This window comes from Centruroides sculpturatus, unplaced genomic scaffold (assembly GCF_000671375.1).
Source record: "Centruroides sculpturatus isolate CEXI.00-Female unplaced genomic scaffold, Cexi_2.0 scaffold596, whole genome shotgun sequence".
NCBI classification, from domain to species: Eukaryota; Metazoa; Arthropoda; class Arachnida; order Scorpiones; family Buthidae; genus Centruroides; species Centruroides sculpturatus.
In genome coordinates this window covers 68,682-88,583 of record NW_019384881.1, presented here as the reverse complement: position 1 = coordinate 88,583, position 19,902 = coordinate 68,682, and the positions used below count along the sequence as shown (strand labels likewise).

The following is a 19,902-nucleotide window of genomic DNA, read 5'->3' as shown; positions in this document are numbered from 1 at the left end:
ACCCTTTACCACCACCATTTAAATATTCTGTTCTAAACGAGAATTATTTAAACATATTCAAATAAACCTGTACAACACTGACAAAGGTATACAGAACGAAATAAATAAATATAAATAAAAGTAATAAATAAAATAAAGTAAATAAGTGCATAAATGAAATATTTGTTTTAGTCTTTGGTATCACGGTTCGCTGCATTCAGAAGGTACTTCGAAGCTGCTGATAAACAAGCGGCATCATTATGGTTTATGAACAAATTCTTGACACTGTGGTTATATATGTATACTTTTTCAAGAGTTTTACCTGCTTACTGATCTCCTATTGTTTTTAAAAGCTTGATATATTTTCTGATACGGTGGCCATTATAGCTAGGGCAGTTGTGGAAGTGTATACTATGTATTCGCTTGTTTTGTTTTCCAGACCTAGATTGACCAGTATCTCGTATACCCTAGGGCCATATTGGGATCTACTGGATCTTTGTCATTATGTAAGCAGCTGTAAATAGTTTTGTTGTGCTTATATGTGATTTTTCTGAGCTCAATCTGTTGGTTTTTCTATAGGTGTTATCTAATAATTTATTATATGTTACAGGAACAATTACAGACAAAGGGTGTTTAGTTTCCTGCGAGATCTGGGATTGTTGTATGTGTTAATTAATATAAAATTAAATAATCAACCTTGGTATGACTGTACCCTTGCACAGCTGCAATGCTTTTGATTCTGTTCAACTCTTTAATGGTGTCCCTTATGTCTGCAGTGTGGGTATATGCTCTTTTGATAAGGGCCTTAAATTACAATTAGAAGAAAGTATTGTGAAAATTGAACAAAAAGATGATAAACAATGCAAAAGCAGTACAATTGTTACAGCATCTTTATCCTCTAAAGTAGCTGTGGCTCCTGCACAAGAAGAGCCTGCATTATGCTACAATTTTATATTTGAGCAGATCATTTGAACACTTAGGTATTTATAATGAATGGTAAGTAGGTTTAAGATAAACACTCATATGAATTTCACTATTCACTAGGGTGATGTTTAAATTGAGGAAATGTGCCTTCACATTATTGAATTGGTCTAAGGTTGTTGTCAAACCATACGGATTGTTGTTGACAGTGTTGACAGGGCCAAAATTAGTTGAAATAGTTATGACAGGATTTGACGAAATAATTAACAACATTGTAAAATTTGTTATGAGATATGCTGATACATGCTTAATAATTTTTGATGATAAACTGATAAGTGAAATATTTTTAATATTATAAATGGCATTAATAAAGACGTACAGTTTGATATAGAAGTTGAAAAAACAAAAATTATTTAGATGTAATTATAATTAATGAATTAAATAGATTTACTTTTTTAACATAGAAGAAACCATGCAATGTAGATAAAACAATTGAATATTGTTTATGTAGCCCAGAAAGTATAAAAAGAAATCATGGAATTAAAAAACATATATATTAGAACATCAAATATTAAAAATAGAGTAACTGAATTAAAAAATCTAGATAATAAATTTATACTAAATGATTATCTAAAATTAAAATTAATTAAATGACAAAAACAATACTTAAACAATAGATATAAACTAGATAAAAGTTATTATTCCTTTCTTTATATTAAGAACATATTTCAAAAATGCAATAACAACCTTAAACAAAATAAAGCTAGTTTGGCCCCATCTTTGACTAACAAATATCTCAAAATGTATGCATAAAAACTAACAATACAGTAGAGCGTCGTTTATCCGAAATGTCAATTATCCAAACGAATTCCAGTCGGCAAATTTAAATTTTCGCCAGTGCTGTGGCGCTGCAATCTTTGGCTATGTCTTGGGCTATTCAAATATTTTACATTTCTGATACTAAATCAGTGTTTCTCAACCTGTAATGAATCGTTGCCCTCCTTCAACATAGTATCGCCCCCTTCACTTCAAAATTCCGATGCCGAGGGACAAGGCTAACGCCAAATGCGTACTGCATTGAATAGACTAGTGATTAGTATAATGTTATTTGTTTAATTATTGTACAATATAACGAATAAAATATCTAATTATTATTAATATAATGTTTTACTATATCGCCCAGAAAATTGTTTTTCGCCCCCCAAAATATAAATTGTTACAAATTGCCCCACTCAACATGGAAAAATGCCCACATGGGGGCGATAACGCCCCCGTTGAGAAACACTGTACTAAATTAACTTCTGAAGTATAATTTTTTATTGTTTTTATATATTTCAATATATTTAAATAATTTTTAACGATACAATAGTCACGATTATTATTTTAAAAAGTTTATGTTAGGCTTAACATTGACAAAAATTCAACGCGAAGCGATACACAACGGAGAAAAATTTCAACATGGGATAGGTTAATACATTTTTTCGTACATAATCGGTTATTCAAAATATCGATTTTCCGAAAAACCCCAGTCCCCAATTGATTTAAATAAACGACACTCTACTGTAATAATAATAATAATGTGACTCAGAAAAATGATTTTAAGAAAGTGTCATGTTTCAAAATAAACCATACTGAAATAAATATTTAACTTTTTGTACAATACTTATTTATAGTTTTATTTGAATGTGTAATGTATATTCAATTTTTCACATTACCTTATTATAAGTACAAATTTATAAATTTATGCTTTCATTTTTTTTAATTATTACACGTAAATAGTAAAATCTATTTTTATATCATTTATAATTTATGTTAATTTTATGTTTTGTCATGTTTATTTTCTGTAATTAGTTTTTAAAGTAAATGTATCGAACTTTCAAGAATGGTAGCTTTCCTGCAATGCCACGAACTTCTACAGAGAAGCACCAATCACAGGCATTGCCCCTGCCCCTGTGAAGTTGTTTATCTAGAGGAAAAGGAACCATTGAGGAACTGCTTCAACACCTTCAGAAAAATTTTAGAAAAAACTTTTTTTTTCAATAATTAAGAAAAATGGGACTTTCTCTACATCCTTCGTCTAATTATACAGACAATAAAAGGTTAAGGTTTTTATAATTGTAAATAATTTGTAATTAATATGACGTCATAATAATGTTTGGTTCTATATATACAGTCGACCCCCCTATAACACAATAGATATGTTCCGTTCTTTATAAAATTGATGTTCTACGAGTCCTTAAATACATGAGCCAATCACAGCCCGGCACATTTGCAGTTTACGAAATACTACTGTTTGAAAGGTTTTCTTCCATAAAATTAATTGATTCTAAACTAATTTGACTCAACATTTCCAAAACACGTGTAATTTTTTGGGAATAATCCGTATAAACTATGCTATAAACAAAAAATTGTAGAATTACTTACAGTGTGTGTACCGTTCAACGACATCATTGCTTAACGAAATTATTACAAAAGTTGCTTTTACCCCTTGATATAATTATATTAATTAAATTATCCACAACCGTGAGGCAGATAATACTGACGGCTTATCAGACTGATGATGGGCACAAACACTCAAGGATCAAAGTAAAAACAATTTAATAAACTCAAAAAATTACTACATAAGTGTGAATACGAAAACCCAAAATGCATTTCGGACTATTTTCCCAATAGAAAATAGTCCCTCATCAGTTAGTATTAGTTGAAGGTAATGCTATAATAAAATTATACAAGGTAATAGTCAACTTAAAAACTAAGACTAAAGATATAAAATATAAAAACAGAAGACACCATTGTAACAGTATCAGAAGTAAGTATCAGCCCTTGCTATTATCTGCCTCACAATTGTGGATAATTTAATTAATATAATCATTGCTTAAGCTTCTTTTCATCGATGCTCCCCGAAGAAAACAAGCTTAAGCAATGGGGAAAGTTTTCTGATAAGTTATTTTTCTGCGATAAATTCACTGAACTTTGGAGACATCATTAATAAAAATAATTTTTATGGCCGTTGAATAATAATTGTTTTTTTCACAAGAAATATATAAAAATTTATCAATACACATTTTCTACCTTTTCTTTTATGAACTTATCGTTTTAACAAATGAGCGGCTCACATACAGTTTACTTATGCATAAACATACACTTATACAAATACATAACAAAGATGTAAAATAAATATTTAATATGTAAGAGTTAAAATATATTTTATTTCTCTTCAAAACAAACAAATATTGAAATAAAAAATGTTTTCTTACTCATTTTGCATTAAATATAAGCAGTAGTTACACTTTTTTTTTTTTTACATTTATTCACTGTCAGAGCTATCCATAATTAAGATCAAACGACATCCTCTTTTAAATGCTGGTTGTGCTATTTCATAGTTTAAAGATTCACTTGTTTCTTCTCTATTATTTTTGTAATTTGAAAGGGTATCTTCTTATGTTTTCAACAATTTATTATTGTTACTTTCTAAACATTCTTTTACTTCAAAATATGGAGCTAAACATTCTTTTAATTTTCTCCTAAATTTCTCAGAGCGCCTTGTTGATGGATCATTATTCATAAAATGTTCTAGATTTTTTGCCAATTCTAATCCTTCATTTAACTTTTCTAAATTAAAGTGTTGCTCTGCCTCACAGAAAATTTGTAATCAGTTTTCTTCACCACTTGATTTTGACAACTCTGCCAGTTGCATAAGTTCTTCTTCATCTAACTGTTGGTTAGTATTAATTAATTCAATAACATCTTCCTCGTTCATGTCCACGAATCCCTCTCCACCTAAAGTGTGGGCAATATTTATTATACGATTTACTTCTGTTGTTACGGAAGTTAAACAATCTTCTCTAATAACAACTTCAGGCCATAATTTTTCCCAACAGGCATTCAGATTGGAACATTTTAGTTTCTTCAGAGATAACGAAATAATTTCAATGCTATTTAAAATTGAAAAATCTTTCCACAAGTCCATTACTGTGGTAGTGCTTGAATTACAATCAATATTTTTAAAAATATGTTCAAATGTGTGCCGTATATACAATGATTTAAATAATTTAATTATTCCCTGGTCTTGTGGTCGTAGGATTGATGTCGTGTCGGGAGGTAAAAATATTAATTTAACAGCCGGATGATTTATATCTTCTGTGGGTATTGATGCATTATCAATCAGTAACAAAGCCTTGAAACTGATATTTTTTCTTTTTGAGTAATCTTCCACTTCCGGCACAAAGCAATTGTAAAACCAATCGCGAAATAACACACCTGATACACATGCATTTCTATTTGCTCTCCAGAAAACAGGAAGAGCTGATTTGTCAACTCCTTTCATTGCTCGTGGATTTAATGAAGGGTGAATTAAGATGGGCTTTGTAACGTTATCTCCAGATGCGTTTGAACATAAAAGTAAAGTGATCTTATCCTTGGAAACCTTAAATCCTGAATTAGATTTTATATTTTTTGAGATGTAAGTGTGTCTGGGCATTTTCTTCCAATATAATGTGGTTTCGTTGGCGTTATATACCTGATCTGCAGTGTAATTTCCGTCTTCTACAATTTTGAGAAAATTCTTTTGGAATCTCTTGGTTGCTTCTATGTTGGCTGATGCGCTTTGTCCCCCATCTTTGACATTGCACAAGGAAAATCGATTCCTAAATCTTCTAAACCAACCTTTACTGGCTTTAAATTCATATTGATGTGATTCATTAAAAGAAACGGATTCAAGCTCTTTTAAATGCCGGTAAATCTTTGTTGCCTTTTGCATTATCACATTACTATTCAAAGTAAAATTCTTTGAAAAGCAATCTTCTATCCATAACATCAAACACTTTTCTATCTTAGGCATGCAGTTTTATTCAAACTTACTAAAGATCCAGAGGAAATTCTAGCCCTTATTTTGTTTTTTATTTTGTGTAACTTTTATTACAGAATTTACACTGAAAAAATCTCTCGGTGTTATGATAATTTACTGAAATATCCTAAAGCTTTTTTCGCACGATTCGCAAAAGAATAGACTTTCCTTTGAATTAGGATTTCTCCTATTTTCTAAACAGGTTTTCGTAGTGAATCTCTTCTCGCAGAATGTACACTGGCGTGACCTTTCTTTTGAAAAATACCTCTTGTGGCTCAATAATGTATGCCGGGTATGAAAGTAATTTTTACAGATTTCACACTGAAAAGGCTTTCCTTCGGTATGAGTGTTTTGGTGAATTACTAAAGTTTCTTTTGCTTTAAAGCCCTTCTTACAAATTTCGCACCTGTAAGGCCTGTCTTCGGTGTGGCATCTTTTGTGCACTCGTAGAGTTGATTTTAACTTAAAACTTTTCCCGCAAATTAGACACTCGAAAGGCCTTTGCTTCGAATGGTATTTTTCATGAGTTAATAAACTAGATTTCAACTTAAAATTCTTTTTACAAATTTCACATTGAAATGGTTTTTGGTCAGAATGTACTACTGCATGCACTTTTAAAACTGATTTTAGTTTAAAACCTTTGCCACAAAATTCGCATTTATATGGTCTTTCTTCAATATGATGTTTCTGATGTACAATTAAATCCTGCTCACAGTTGAATTTCTCTTTGCATATCCAGCAATAGTATAGAATTTCTTTCCTGTGAAGTTCTTTATGTTCTGTTAAATGAAACTTGTAGAAAAAGTTTTTCTTACAGACATCACATGAAAAAGGCCTCTTTCCAATATGTACAAAAAGATGATTTGAATAAATAACTTTGTAGGAAAAAAGTTTTGTGCAGATTTTACATTGGTATCTTTCTCCAATATGAGGGATAAATAAATACTTTCTTAAAAATGGCTCCTTTGAAAATTTCCTTGTACATGTGATATGTTTCTGAATTCTTAATACAGAGAAAGTCGAGGGATCTGATTTGTAGCTTTCACTCTTGTAAAAGTTCTTTCTGTTAAGACCATCACTTAACTGAAGATCACATTTACTGTCCACTTTTTCTTCTTTTTCATCTTCTGTAAATATNTTTTACATGTGATATGTTTCTGAATTCTTAATACAGAGAAAGTCGAGGGATCTGATTTGTAGCTTTCACTCTTGTAAAAGTTCTTTCTGTTAAGACCATCACTTAACTGAAGATCACATTTACTGTCCACTTTTTCTTCTTTTTCATCTTCTGTAAATATAAAACTAATATAATTCATTTGAAATTAAATAAATATCTACGGGCTACCCGTTAATTTTGTACAGTTCTGAGTCACTTTAAACCACTAAAAAAGTTGCATGTAGACAGTGTGTTAATTCCTTCTCCCCATCGTGTACAGTAATGTTTGTACTTCCTGCGACACTCTCCTCCTCAAACTGTAAATGTATTTAATGGATGGTCCCTTATAATTATTAATTACTAAAAACAAAATCCAAAATTCAGAAAAATTATCATATAAATGATATTTTATTTATGTTAATGATGCCATTTGACAATTATATTAATCAAATAATTCTTGTAACTTAGGAAATTTATTACGTATCAGGTCTCTGTATTCATGGATTCCTTTTTATATGATGGCAGTTGTAAAATTCATTGTATAAAAAATTTGGCTGCTGTTCTCCACATTAACCTTGAGCGATGGAAGGCTTGTAACAACTTCACTGTGGCAGTAAGCACCATTTCAGTAAGACAGCTTGTTTTATGAATACCCTGTTGCGTGTTTTGTTCTTAACTAAATAATAAAATTTTGATGCAATATTTCAGAAATACAAATGTAAAATGTAACTCATTATTGTAAAAAATTGTACATTAACAGAAAAATGTTTAAATGGTTTTGTGTTTTACAATCTTTTTGAACATATTTACAATTAACTTGCACGTAGAAAATATGTGGAGTTGTTTGGGTAAATACGTATTTTCATGGAATTTTACATTCTTGTAGAAAATCATGACATGTAATCCCCATAAATGTAATAAATGAAATGTAAATACTTTTTGCTTTTGTCAGCTTGCTGTGAAAGCTTAATTTGAAAATAAATCTTCGTTTTAAAAATATGGATAAGACAAATTTGAGGAATCATTTTTAATATTAAATCAAACTGAACAGATATTTCTACTGTATAATGTTTAGTAATTTTATGAATAAGTAATTTAAATTTTTTACTTTTAAATTACTCAAGTCAAAATGTTATAGTATTGAAAGTCAAATATTGAATGCTGAAACGAATCAAATTTGTTTTCATGAAGAAAATGCAAAATACAACGCCATCTATTTCAAGTTTTATGTATAGATCTCTCTCTAATCTAAGTATAAAAAAGAATAATGCATAGCATTCCACACGAGCAATTTCCCAAGAAAGTGACTTCTGAGAAAAGTATCTTTAGTAAATTGGCCACTATATTATAGATATAGAAAATTTTAGGTAATTTTTGAAGAGTTTAGAAATACAAGATTAAAAAATTTTAAGTATTATTTCATTATAAAGTATTTTTATGAGTAAATAGAAATATTCTTTTTAACTCTCTCTGTCCTGCCCAAAGAACACCAAGATGACCTTTTGACAAGCCCATTATGGGTTCAGTTATGAACAAAATGGAGCAGCTGGGTGGGAAGGAACAGGACACAATGAGTCCAGATGGACATCAGTGGCATATTCTGGTCATTGTCTCTCGTCTCAGAGACAATACCTATGTCACAATCTTGTTGCTGATTGGCTAATCATTCTTTTACATCTCAAGAGAGCATCGCATCCCTCCAAACAGGATTTTGGACAACTTTCTATCTCGAAGATTCTCTCCTGTACGAGAGATGAACGGATAGTCGTCTTTTGTCTGTAGCCTCGGTTTCGTTATATCTAATATGGACGACTGGATGCTACTCACCTTATACAACCATATTAAAAACATTCTCTATCTCAGAAAAGAATACTTTGAGATAGATAATGCTTATGATTTTAAGTGGCTACTCAAAATCTAACCTCCATCTTTTTTTTTAATGATCCTGCATAAATTTCTGAACCATTGAATATGCTGTTAACCTTATCTATCTGTTAAGTATCTTACTAATATTTATTAGTAAAATATTACAGTTCTAATTTCTCCCTAAGTATGTACAATTTTCTAACTTAACAAATAGTTTTATTAACCTGAGAGACAATATTATCCAAGATATTTTGACATTACGATATTTCTTTTTATTTTGTAACATTTTTAAATATCTTTATCAAAATTAAGTGCTTTCCTTACCACGTGATCTATAATTCTGTACTCTGCATTTTCAAAAATTTTACAATTTAATTAATTAAAATTCTATACTGTGTTGCGCATGCAGATAACCCAAACATGTATAATCAACCTAATAGAATCATGATGTGAACAACAAAGACTAGATTGTCTCTGAGAGATGAATTTCGTCTCTCATTTTGACATCATTTGTCTCTGAAAGAAGAGACGAAAGGTAAGTGACCAGAATATGGCCCCAGGTCCCCTGAAAATTTCTTGTGGTTTATCGACCTGTCCAGATTTTATTCCTAGTCCCCAAAGTAGTTGGTTGCTTACCTTCATCGCTTGGTCTTCTGCCATATAGAAAGAGTTTATACATCACATCAGGAAAATAAGAATTCAAATCTTTAATTCTAATTTAAAATTATTTTCAACGAACTTCAAAACAAAAATCATAGAGGGAGAAAACTGAAAAAAGTGAAAAAATATAAAAACAGTCAGCCCTCTGTATTTGCAGAGGACTGATTCCAGAATCCCCCCACTTGCCTAGATGCTCCAGTCCCTCATATAAAATGACATAGTATTTGCATCATAGTATTATGCATATAATCTTGTATCTTTTAAATTCTCTCTAGATAATACATCATTTACATTTTAAAAGATACTATATGGGAATTGGTTATTAATGTTTTGTACATTAAACACTTTATACTGTATTGTTTAGACCTTTAGGGAATAGCAAAAAGAAAGAAAAGTCTGTACGTGTCGGAATCATCACAGGTATAAGTACATGGCATATATCAACATCAATAAATCATTCTTTCTTTCAACACTTACAGATTGCTTTTGTATAGTAACTGGAATGATAAATACATAGAATAAAACACAGAATATTTAAAATGCAAGCAAATTCAAATTTTTGCACTTTGAAACTTTCTGAAATTATTTTTTTAAATATTCAAACCATGGGTGGTTAAATGTGCAAATGCAGAAACAAAGGACCGATTGTATCTAATTTGATATAAATTCTATTTAATACATAGATATTTATGACAACCACAGTTGTGTGAGAAGTGTTTTTAAAGTGAATAATTGTTAGTGATTGGTACAGTAGACCCCCCTCCTATAACACGGTAGATACGTTCCGTGTTATATGAATTCCATGTTGTACGAGTCACTTAAATACATGCGTCAATCACAGCATGCATGTGTGCAGTTTAGGGACTATGGCTGTTTGAAAAGTTTTCTTTTTTAAAATTAATCAATTCTAGACTAATTTGACTCAACATTTCCAAAACACATACAGGTAACCCCTGTATAACACAGGAGTTACATTCCAAAAAATTGCCATGTTATGTGAATCCGTGTTATACAAAACAAAGAACTTATGTGAAAAGGGGGTTAGGTTCCAGAAATTAAAAAACATGCTGTTAAATCTTCCTTTAAATCGGATTTATTATTCATTTTTTATGGGTAAAATACTTATTTATTATTTAAGTAAATATTTTACCAGTAGATTATTCATCTTACATGATGATCTCAGCATGAGCATCATCAACTGGTAACAGTTTTTGGGTGCTTTCGTTAATAGCAGTTGCTCTGCGTCTCCGCTAAAACGGGAGTGCGCTGCTGTTTGTAGGCATTTAGGTACAACGATGAAAGAAAGATGGCAGCGCCCGCACTATCGATAGCGTCCCGATGGAAAAATCTATAATTTTAAAATATACGCTTTTAGAGGCAAAAGAAGGGTCCCAATTGTAAAATTTAACAATAAAATAAATTATTTGTTGAAAGAGCATTCAAAGTAGCCATGAAAACAATTAGAATGCTCACACAAAGTTAAACGAAAGTATAAAAGAATGCACCCCTCCTTTATTACATTTCATGTTGAACGAGGGTTTTACTGAATTCCTGAACCATGTTAGAGTGAACCTGTGCTATAAAAGCATCGTGTAATACTAGGATGTGTCCCAATTCTCAAACCGTGTTAGAGTGAATCCGTGCTATAGAAATACTGTGTTATATGGAAGTTACCTGTATAATTTTTTGGTAATAATCCATATAAACTATGCTATAAACAAAAATTGTAAGATTACTTGCCGAGTGTGCACCGTTCAACAACGCCATTGCTTAAGCTTGTTTTCGTCGTAGAGCGGCTCATCGAACAGTGGGCATGTGTTTTCCGATAACTTATTTTTCTGCAAAAAATTCGCTGAACTTTGAAGACATCATTAATAAAAATAATTTTTATTAAAGATGTAAAATAAATATTTAATATGTAAGAGTTAAAATATATTTTATTTCTCTTCAAAACAAACAAATATTGAAATTAAAAATTATTTGTTACTCATTTTGCATTAAATAAAAGCAGTAGTTACACTTTTTATTTTACATTTATTCACTGTCGAAGCTATCCATAATTAGGATCCAATGACATCCTCTTTTAAATGCTGGTTGTGCAATTTCATAGTTTAAAGATTCACTTGTTTCTTCTCTATTATTTTCGTAATTTGAAAGGGTATCTTCTTATGTTTTCAACAATTTATTATTGTTACTTTCTAAACATTCTTTTACTTCAAAATATGGAGCTAAACATTCTTTTAATTTTCTCCTAAATTTCTCAGAGCGCTTTGTTGATAAATCATTATTCGTAAAATGTTCTACTAGATTTTTTGCCAATTCTAATCCTTCATTTAACTTTTCTAAATTAAAGTGTTGCTCTGCCTCACAGAAAATTTGTAATCAGTTTTCTTCACCACTTGATTTTGACAACTCTGCCAGTTGCATAAGTTCTTCTTCATCTAACTGTTGGTTAGTATTAATTAATTCAATAACATCTTCCTCGTTCATGTCCACGAATCCCTCTCCACCTAAAGTGTGGGCAATATTTATTATACGATTTACTTCTGTTGTTACGGAAGTTAAACAATCTTCTCTAATAACAACTTCAGGCCATAATTTTTCCCAACAGGCATTCAGAGTGGAACATTTTAGTTTCTTCAGAGATAACGAAATAATTTCAATGCTATTTAAAATTGAAAAATCTTTCCACAAGTCCATTACTGTGGTAGTGCTTGAATTACAATCAATATTTTTAAAAATATGTTCAAATGTGTACCGTATATACAATGATTTAAATAATTTAATTATTCCCTGGTCTTGTGGTCGTAGGATTGATGTCGTGTCGAGAGGTAAAAATATTAATTTAACAGCAGGATGATTTAAATCTTCTGTGGGTATTGATGCATTATCAATCAGTAACAAAGCCTTGAAACTGATATTTTTTCTTTTTGAGTAATCTTCCACTTCCGGCACAAAGCAATTGTAAAACCAATCGCGAAATAACACACCTGATACACATGCATTTCTATTTGCTCGCCAGAAAACAGGAAGAGCTAATTTGTCAACTCCTTTCATTGCTCGTGGATTTAATGAAGGGTGAATTAAGAAGGGCTTTGTAACGTTATCTCCAGATGCGTTTGAACATAAAAGTAAAGTGATCTTATCCTTGGAAACCTTAAATCCTGAATTAAATTTTATATTTTTCGAGATGTAAGTGTGTCTGGGCAATTTCTTCCAATATAATGTGGTTTCATTGGCCTTATATACCTGATCTGCAGTGTAATTTCCGTCTTCTACAATTTTGAGAAAATTCTCTTGGAATCTCTGGGTTGCTTCTATGTTGGCTGATGCGCTTTCTCCCCCATCTTTGACATTGCACAAGGAAAATCGATTCCTAAATCTTCTAAACCAACCTTTACTGGCTTTAAATTCATATTGATGTGATTCATTAAAAGAAACGGATTCAAGCTCTTTTAAATGCTGGTAAATCTTTGTTGCCTTTTGCATTATCACATTACTATTCAAAGGAAAATTCTTTGAAAAGCGATCTTCTATCCATAACATCAAACATTTTTCCATTTTAGGCATTAAAGTGTCCTTTATACATGCAGTTTTATTCAAACTTACTAAAGATCCAGAGGAAATTCTAGCCCTTATTTTGTTTTTTATTTTGTGTAACTTTTATTACAAAATTTACACTGAAAAAAATCTCTTGGTGTTATGATAATTTACCGAAATAGCATTTATCCTAAAGCTTTTTTCGCATGATTCGCAAAAGAATAGACTTTCCTTTGAATTAGGATTTCTCCTATTTTCTAAACAGGTTTTCGTAGTGAATGTCTTCTCACAGAATCTACACTGGCGTGACCTTTCTTTTGAAAAATACCTCTTGTGGCTCAATAATGTATGCCGGGTATGAAAGTAATTTTTACAGATTTCACACTGAAAAGGCTTTTCTTTGGTATGAGTCTTTATGTGCATTACAAAACTTTGTTCTGCTTTAAAGCCCTTCTTACAAATTTCGCACCTGTAAGGCGTGTCTTCGGTGTGGCATCTTTTGTGCACTCGTAAAGTTTTTTTTAACTTAAATCTTTTCCCAGAAATTACAGACTCGAAAGGCCTTTGCTTGGAATGGTATTTTTCATGAATTAATAAACTAGACTTTAATTTAAAATTCTTTTTACACATTTCACATTGGAATGGTTTTTGGTCAGAATGTACTACTGCGTGCACTTTAAAAACTGATTTTAGTTTAAAACCTTTGCCACAAAATTCACATTTATATGGTCTTTCTCCAATATGAGGGATAAATAAATACTTTCTTAAAAATGGTTCCTTTGAAAATTTCTTTTTACATATGATATGTTTCTGAATTCTTAATACAGAGAAAGTCGAGGGATCTGATTTGTAGCTTTCACTCTTGTAAAAGTTCTTTCTGTTAAGACCATCACTTAACTGAAGATCACATTTACTGTCCACTTTTTCTTCTTTTTCATCTTCTGTAAATATAAAACTAATATAATTCATTTGAAATTAAATAAATATCTACGGGCTACCCGTTAATTTTGTACAGTTCTGAGTCACTTTAAACCACTAAAAAAGTTGCATGTAGACAGTGTGTTAATTCCTTCTCCCCATCGTGTACAGTAATGTTTGTACTTCCTGCGACACTCTCCTCCTCAAACTGTAAATGTATTTAATGGATGGTCCCTTATAATTATTAATTACTAAAAAAAAATCCAAAATTCAAAAAAATTATCATATAAATGATATTTTATTTATGTTAATGATGCCATTTGACAATTATATTAATCAAATAATTCTTGTAACTTAGGAATTTTATTACAGATCAGGTCTCTGTATTCATGGATTCCTTTTTATATGATGGGCAGTTGTAAAATTCATTGCATAAAAAAATTTGGCTGCTGTTCTCCACATTCACCTTGTGTGATGGAAGGCTTGTAACAACTTCAGTGTGGCAGTAAGCACCATTTCAGTAAGACAGCTTGTTTTATGAATACCCTGTTGCGTGTTTTGTTCTTAACTAAATAATAAAATTTTGATGCAATATTTCAGAAATACAAATGTAAAATGTAACTCATTATTGTAAAAAATTGTACATTAACAGAAAAATGTTTAAATGGTTTTGTGCTTTACAATCTTTTTGAACATATTTACAATTAACTTGCACATAGAAAATATCTGGAGTTGTTAGGGTAAGTACGTATTTTCATGGAATTTTACATTCTTGTAGAAAATTATGACATGTAATCCCCATAAATGTGGTAAACGAAATGTAAATACTTTTTGCTTTTGTCAGCTTGCTGCGAAAGCTTATTTTGAAAATAAATCTTTCTGTTATAAAAATATGGCTGGGACGAATTTGAGGAATCATTTTTAAAGATCTTTTCTGTAATAAAAATAAATCTTTCATTTGTCTTATTATATCAATTAAACATAATGTTTTTGTACCCAAACAACTTTCTATATAATCAAAATAACTTCTGTTACAGCATTTTCATCTGTTAGATGACATTACCAACAATGTGGTTTTCATCAAACATGAAACCAAAAGTTTAACTTTAAAAATGACTTAACAATCACTTTGAAGATTAATAAATAAAGACACAATTAAAATACTAATGAGTGAAACATGGAACATAAAAGATATCCAGAATATAATTTTATGAAACAAAGTATGATTCAATAAAAGATATGTTTACATTTTATGTATTACAGTAGAGCCTCGATTATCCGACACCTAGGTTAACCGACCGTCCTATTTGGTAAATTTCAAATGTCCGCTAGTGATGTGGCGCTACAATATTTGGCCATGTCTTGGCTATTTTAATATTATTTTTACATGTTTTAGCTGGCAACAGTGGATCAACCATGAAATGGAGCCAGTATTTAAACGAGGCTTAATTTTCTAATTTTTAACGATACAATAGCGACGATTATTATTTTTAAAAAAATTTGATAGGCTTAACATGGAGGAAAATTCAACACGAAGTAGGTTAATAGCCATATACTAATATAATAATATACTAATTACATTGGATATAATAATATACAGTACTACACTAATAATAGATTTTTTCATACTTTTCGGTTATCCGACTTTTCAATTATCCGACCAACCCAGTCCCCAATTGAGTCAGATAATCGAGGTTCTACTGTAATATTAAATCAAACTGAACAGATATTTCTACTGTATAATGTTTAGTAATTTTATGAATAAGTAATTTAAATTTTTTACTTTTAAATTACACAAGTCAAAATGTTATAGTATTGAAAGTCAAATATTGAATGCTGAAACGAATCAAATTTGTTTTCATGAAGAAAATGCAAAATACAACGCCATCTATTTCAAGTTTTATGTATAGATCTCTCTCTAATCTAAGTATAAAAAAGGATAATGTATAGCATTCCGCACAAGCAATTTTCCAAGAAAATGACTTCTGAGAAAACTATCTTTAGTAAATTGGCATCTATTTATCTTTTAGATATAGAAACTTTTAGGTAATTTTTGAAAAGTTTAGAAATACAAGATTAAAAAATTTTAAGTATTATTTCATTATAAAATATTTTTATGAGTAAATGGAAATATTCTTTTCAACTCTCTCTGTCCTGCCCAAAGAACACCAAGATGACCTTTTGGCAAGCCCATTATAGGTTCAGTTATGAACAAAATGGAGCAGCTGGGTGGGAAGGAACAGGACACAATGAGTCCAGATGGACATCAGTGGCATATTCTGGTCATTGTCTCTCGTCTCAGAGACAATATCTATGTCACAATCTGGTTGCTGATTGGCTAATCATTCTTTTACATCTCAAGAGAGCATCGCATCCCTCCAAACAGGATTTTGGACAACTTTCTCTCTCGAAGATTCTCTCGTGTACGAGAGATGAATGAATAGTCGTCTTTTGTCTGTAGCCTCGGTTTCGTTATATCTAATATGGACGACTGGATGCTACTCACCTTATACAACCATATTAAAACATTCTCTATCTCAGAAAAGAATACTTTGAGATAGATAATGCTTATGATTTTAAGTGGCTACTCAAAATCTAACCTCCATCTTTTTTTTTTAATGATCCTGCATAAATTTCTGAACCATTGAATATGCTGTTAACCTTATCTATCTGTTAAGTATCTTACTAATATTTATTAGTAAAATATTACAGTTCTAATTTCTCCGTATGTATGTACAATTTTCTAACTTAACAAATAGTTTTATTAACCTGAGAGACAATATTATCCAAGATATTTTGACATTACGATATTTCTTTTTATTTTGTAACATTTTTAAATATCTTTATCAAAATTAAGTGCTTTCCTTACCACGTGATCTATAATTCTGTACTCTGCATTTTCAAAAATTTTACAATTTAATTAATTAAAATTCTATACTGTGTTGCGCATGCAGATAACCAAAACATGTATAATCAACCTAATAGAATCATGACGTGAACAACAAAGACTAGATTGTCTCTGAGAGATGAATTTCGTCTCTCATTTTGACATCATTTGTCTCTGAAAGAAGAGACGAAAGGTAAGTGACCAGAATATGGCCCCAGGTCCCCTGAAAATTTCTTGTGGTTTATCGACCTGTCCAGATTTTATTCCTAGTCCCCAAAGTAGTTGGTTGCTACCTTTACCGCTTGGTCATCTGCCATATAGAAAGAGTTTATACACCATATCAGGAAAATAAGAATTCAAATCTTTAATTCTAATTTAAAATTATTTTCAACAAATTCAAAACAAAAATCATAGAGGGAGAAAAATGAAAAAATATAAAAACAGTCAGCCCTCTGTATTTGCAGAGGACTGATTCCAGAATCCCCCCACTTGCCCAGATGCTCCAATCCCTCATATAAAATGACAATATTTGCATCATAGTATTATGCATATACTCCTGTATCTTTTAAATTGTCTCTAGATAATACATCATTTACATTTTAAAACATACTATATGTGAATTGGTTATTAATGTTTTGTACATTAAACACTTTATACTGTATTGTTTAGACCTTTACGGAATAGCAAAAAGAAAGAAAAGTCTGTACGTGTCGGAATCATCACAGGTATAACTACATGGCATATATCAACATCAATAAATCATTTTCTTTCTTTCAACACTTACAGATTGCTTTTGTATAATAACTGGAATGATAAATACATAGAATAAAACACAGAATATTTAAAATGCAAGCAAATTCATATTTTTGCACTTTGAAACTTTTTGAAATTTTTTTTTAAATATTCAAACCATGGGTGGTTGAATGTGCAAATGCAGAAACAAAGGACCAATTGTATCTAATTTGATATAAATTCTATTTAATACATAGATATTTATGACAACCACAGTTGTGTGAGAAGTGTTTTTAAAGTGAATAATTGTTAGTGATTGGTACAGTAGACCCCTTCCTATAACACGGTAGATACGTTCCATGTTATATGAATTCCGTGTTGTACGAGTCACTTAAATACATGAGCCAATCACAGCCTGCACGTGTGCAGTTTAGGGACTATGGCTGTTTGAAAAGTTTTCTTCCTTAAAATTAATTGATTCTAGACTAATTTGACTCAACATTTCCAAAACACATACAGGTAACCCCTGTATAACACAGGAGTTACATTCCAAAAAATTGCCGTGTTATGTGAATCCGTGTTATACGAAACAAAGAACTAATGTGAAAAGGGGGGTTAGGTTCCGAAAATTAAAAAACATGCTGTTAAATCTTTCTTTAAATCGGATTTATTATTCATTTTTTATGGGTAAAATACCTATTTATTATTTAAGTAAATATTTTACCAGTGCTGAATTTCTCCACAACACCGTATTAACGCAAAATTAATCAACCACAAACCTTTACGGTGCGAAATTAAATACAAAAATCCGGTTAAAAAGTTCCCACAAACGTTTTCGAACCTAAGTGGGTTCGAAAACGTTTGTGGGAACTTTTTAACCGGATTTTTGTATTTAATTTCGCACCGTAAAGGTTTGTGGTTGATTAATTTTACCAGTGGATTATTCATCCTACATGATGATCTCAGCATGAGCATCATCAACCGGTAACAGTTTTTGGGTGCTTTCGTTAATAGCAGTCACTCTGCATCTCCGCTACAACGGGAGTGCGCTGCTATTTGTAGGCAATTAGGAACAACGGTGAAAGAACGATGGCAGCGCCCGCACTATCGATAGCATCGCAATGGAGGAATCTATAATTTTAAAATATAAGCTTTTAATATAATTATCTCTTTTGATGAATAAGCTTTTAAAAGCAAAATAAGGGTCCCAATTGTAAAATTTAACAATTAAATGGATTATTTGTTGAAAGAGCATTCAAAGTAGCCACAAAAGCAATTAGAATGCTCACACAAAGTTACACGAAAGTATAAAAGAATGCACCCCTCCTTTATTACGTTTCATGTTAAACGAGTGTTTTACTGAATTCCCGAACCGTGTTAGAGTGAACCTGTGCTATAAAAGCATCGTGTTAGACTAGGATGTGTCCCAATTCTCGAACCGTGTTAGAGTGAATCCATGCTATAGAAGTGCCATGTTAGACGGGGGTTACCTGTATAATTTTTTGGGAATAATCCATATAAACTATGCTATAAAGAAAAATTGTAAGATTACTTGCCGAGTGTGCACCGTTCAACAACGCCATTGCTTAAGCTTGTTTTCGTCGTAGAGCGGCGCATCGAACAGTGGGCATGTGTTTTCCGATATGTTATTTTTCTGCGAAAAATTCGCTGAACTTTGGAGATATCATTAATAAAAATATAATTTTTATGGCCGTTGAATAATAATTGTTTTTTTCACAACAAATATATAAAAATTTATCAATACATATTTTCTATCTTTCCTTTTATGAACTTATCGTTTTGGCAAATGAGCGGCTCGCATACAGTTTACTTATGCATAAACATACACTTATACAAATACATAACAAAGATGCAAAATAAATATTCAATATGTAAGAGTTAAAATATATTTTATTTCTCTTCAAAACAAACAAATATTGAAATTAAAAATGTTTTCTTACTCATTTTGCATTAAATAAAAGCAGTAGTTACACTTTTTATTTTACATTTATTCACTGTCAGAGCTATCCATAATTAGGATCCAACGACATCCTCTTTTAAATGTTGGTTGTGCTATTTCATAGCTTAAAGATTCACTTCTTTCTTCTCTATTATATTCGTAATTTGAAAGGGTATCTTCTTATGTTTTCAACAATTTATTATTGTTACTTTCTAAACATTCTTTTACTTCAAAATATGGAGCTAAACATTCTTTCAATGTTTTCTTAAATTTCTCAGAGCGCTTTGTTGATGGATCATTATTCGTAAAATGTTCTTCTAGATTTTTTGCCAATTCTAATCCTTCATTTAACTTTTCTAAATTAAAGTGTTGCTCTGGCTCACAGAAAATTTGTAATGAGTTTTCTTCACTTGATTTTGGCGACTCTGCCAGTTGCA

At 30.8% G+C, this 19,902-nt stretch overlaps 2 protein-coding genes and 1 long non-coding RNA gene across 3 annotated transcripts in view; all 3 read right to left on the bottom strand.

Annotated features, from left to right (window-relative positions):
- LOC111631029 (piggyBac transposable element-derived protein 4-like) overlaps window positions 1-19,902 on the bottom strand; it is a 60,848-nt gene that overhangs the window by 15,075 nt on the left and 25,871 nt on the right. The window lies entirely within an intron of this gene.
- Window positions 1,678-18,291, bottom strand: LOC111631032. The gene is made up of 3 exons (XR_002757624.1): window positions 18,281-18,291; window positions 17,380-17,382; window positions 1,678-1,926 (listed from the first exon to the last, which is right to left on the bottom strand). It is a non-coding gene; the product is annotated as an uncharacterized LOC111631032 (long non-coding RNA).
- Window positions 5,736-14,361, bottom strand: LOC111631030 (gastrula zinc finger protein XlCGF64.1-like). Its single transcript, XM_023375222.1, has 2 exons — window positions 13,856-14,361; window positions 5,736-6,819 (listed from the first exon to the last, which is right to left on the bottom strand). The coding sequence occupies exons 1-2, from the start codon at window positions 13,935-13,937 to the stop codon at window positions 5,861-5,863; spliced, it is 1,041 nt and encodes a 346-aa protein (XP_023230990.1). The 5' UTR covers window positions 13,938-14,361; the 3' UTR covers window positions 5,736-5,860.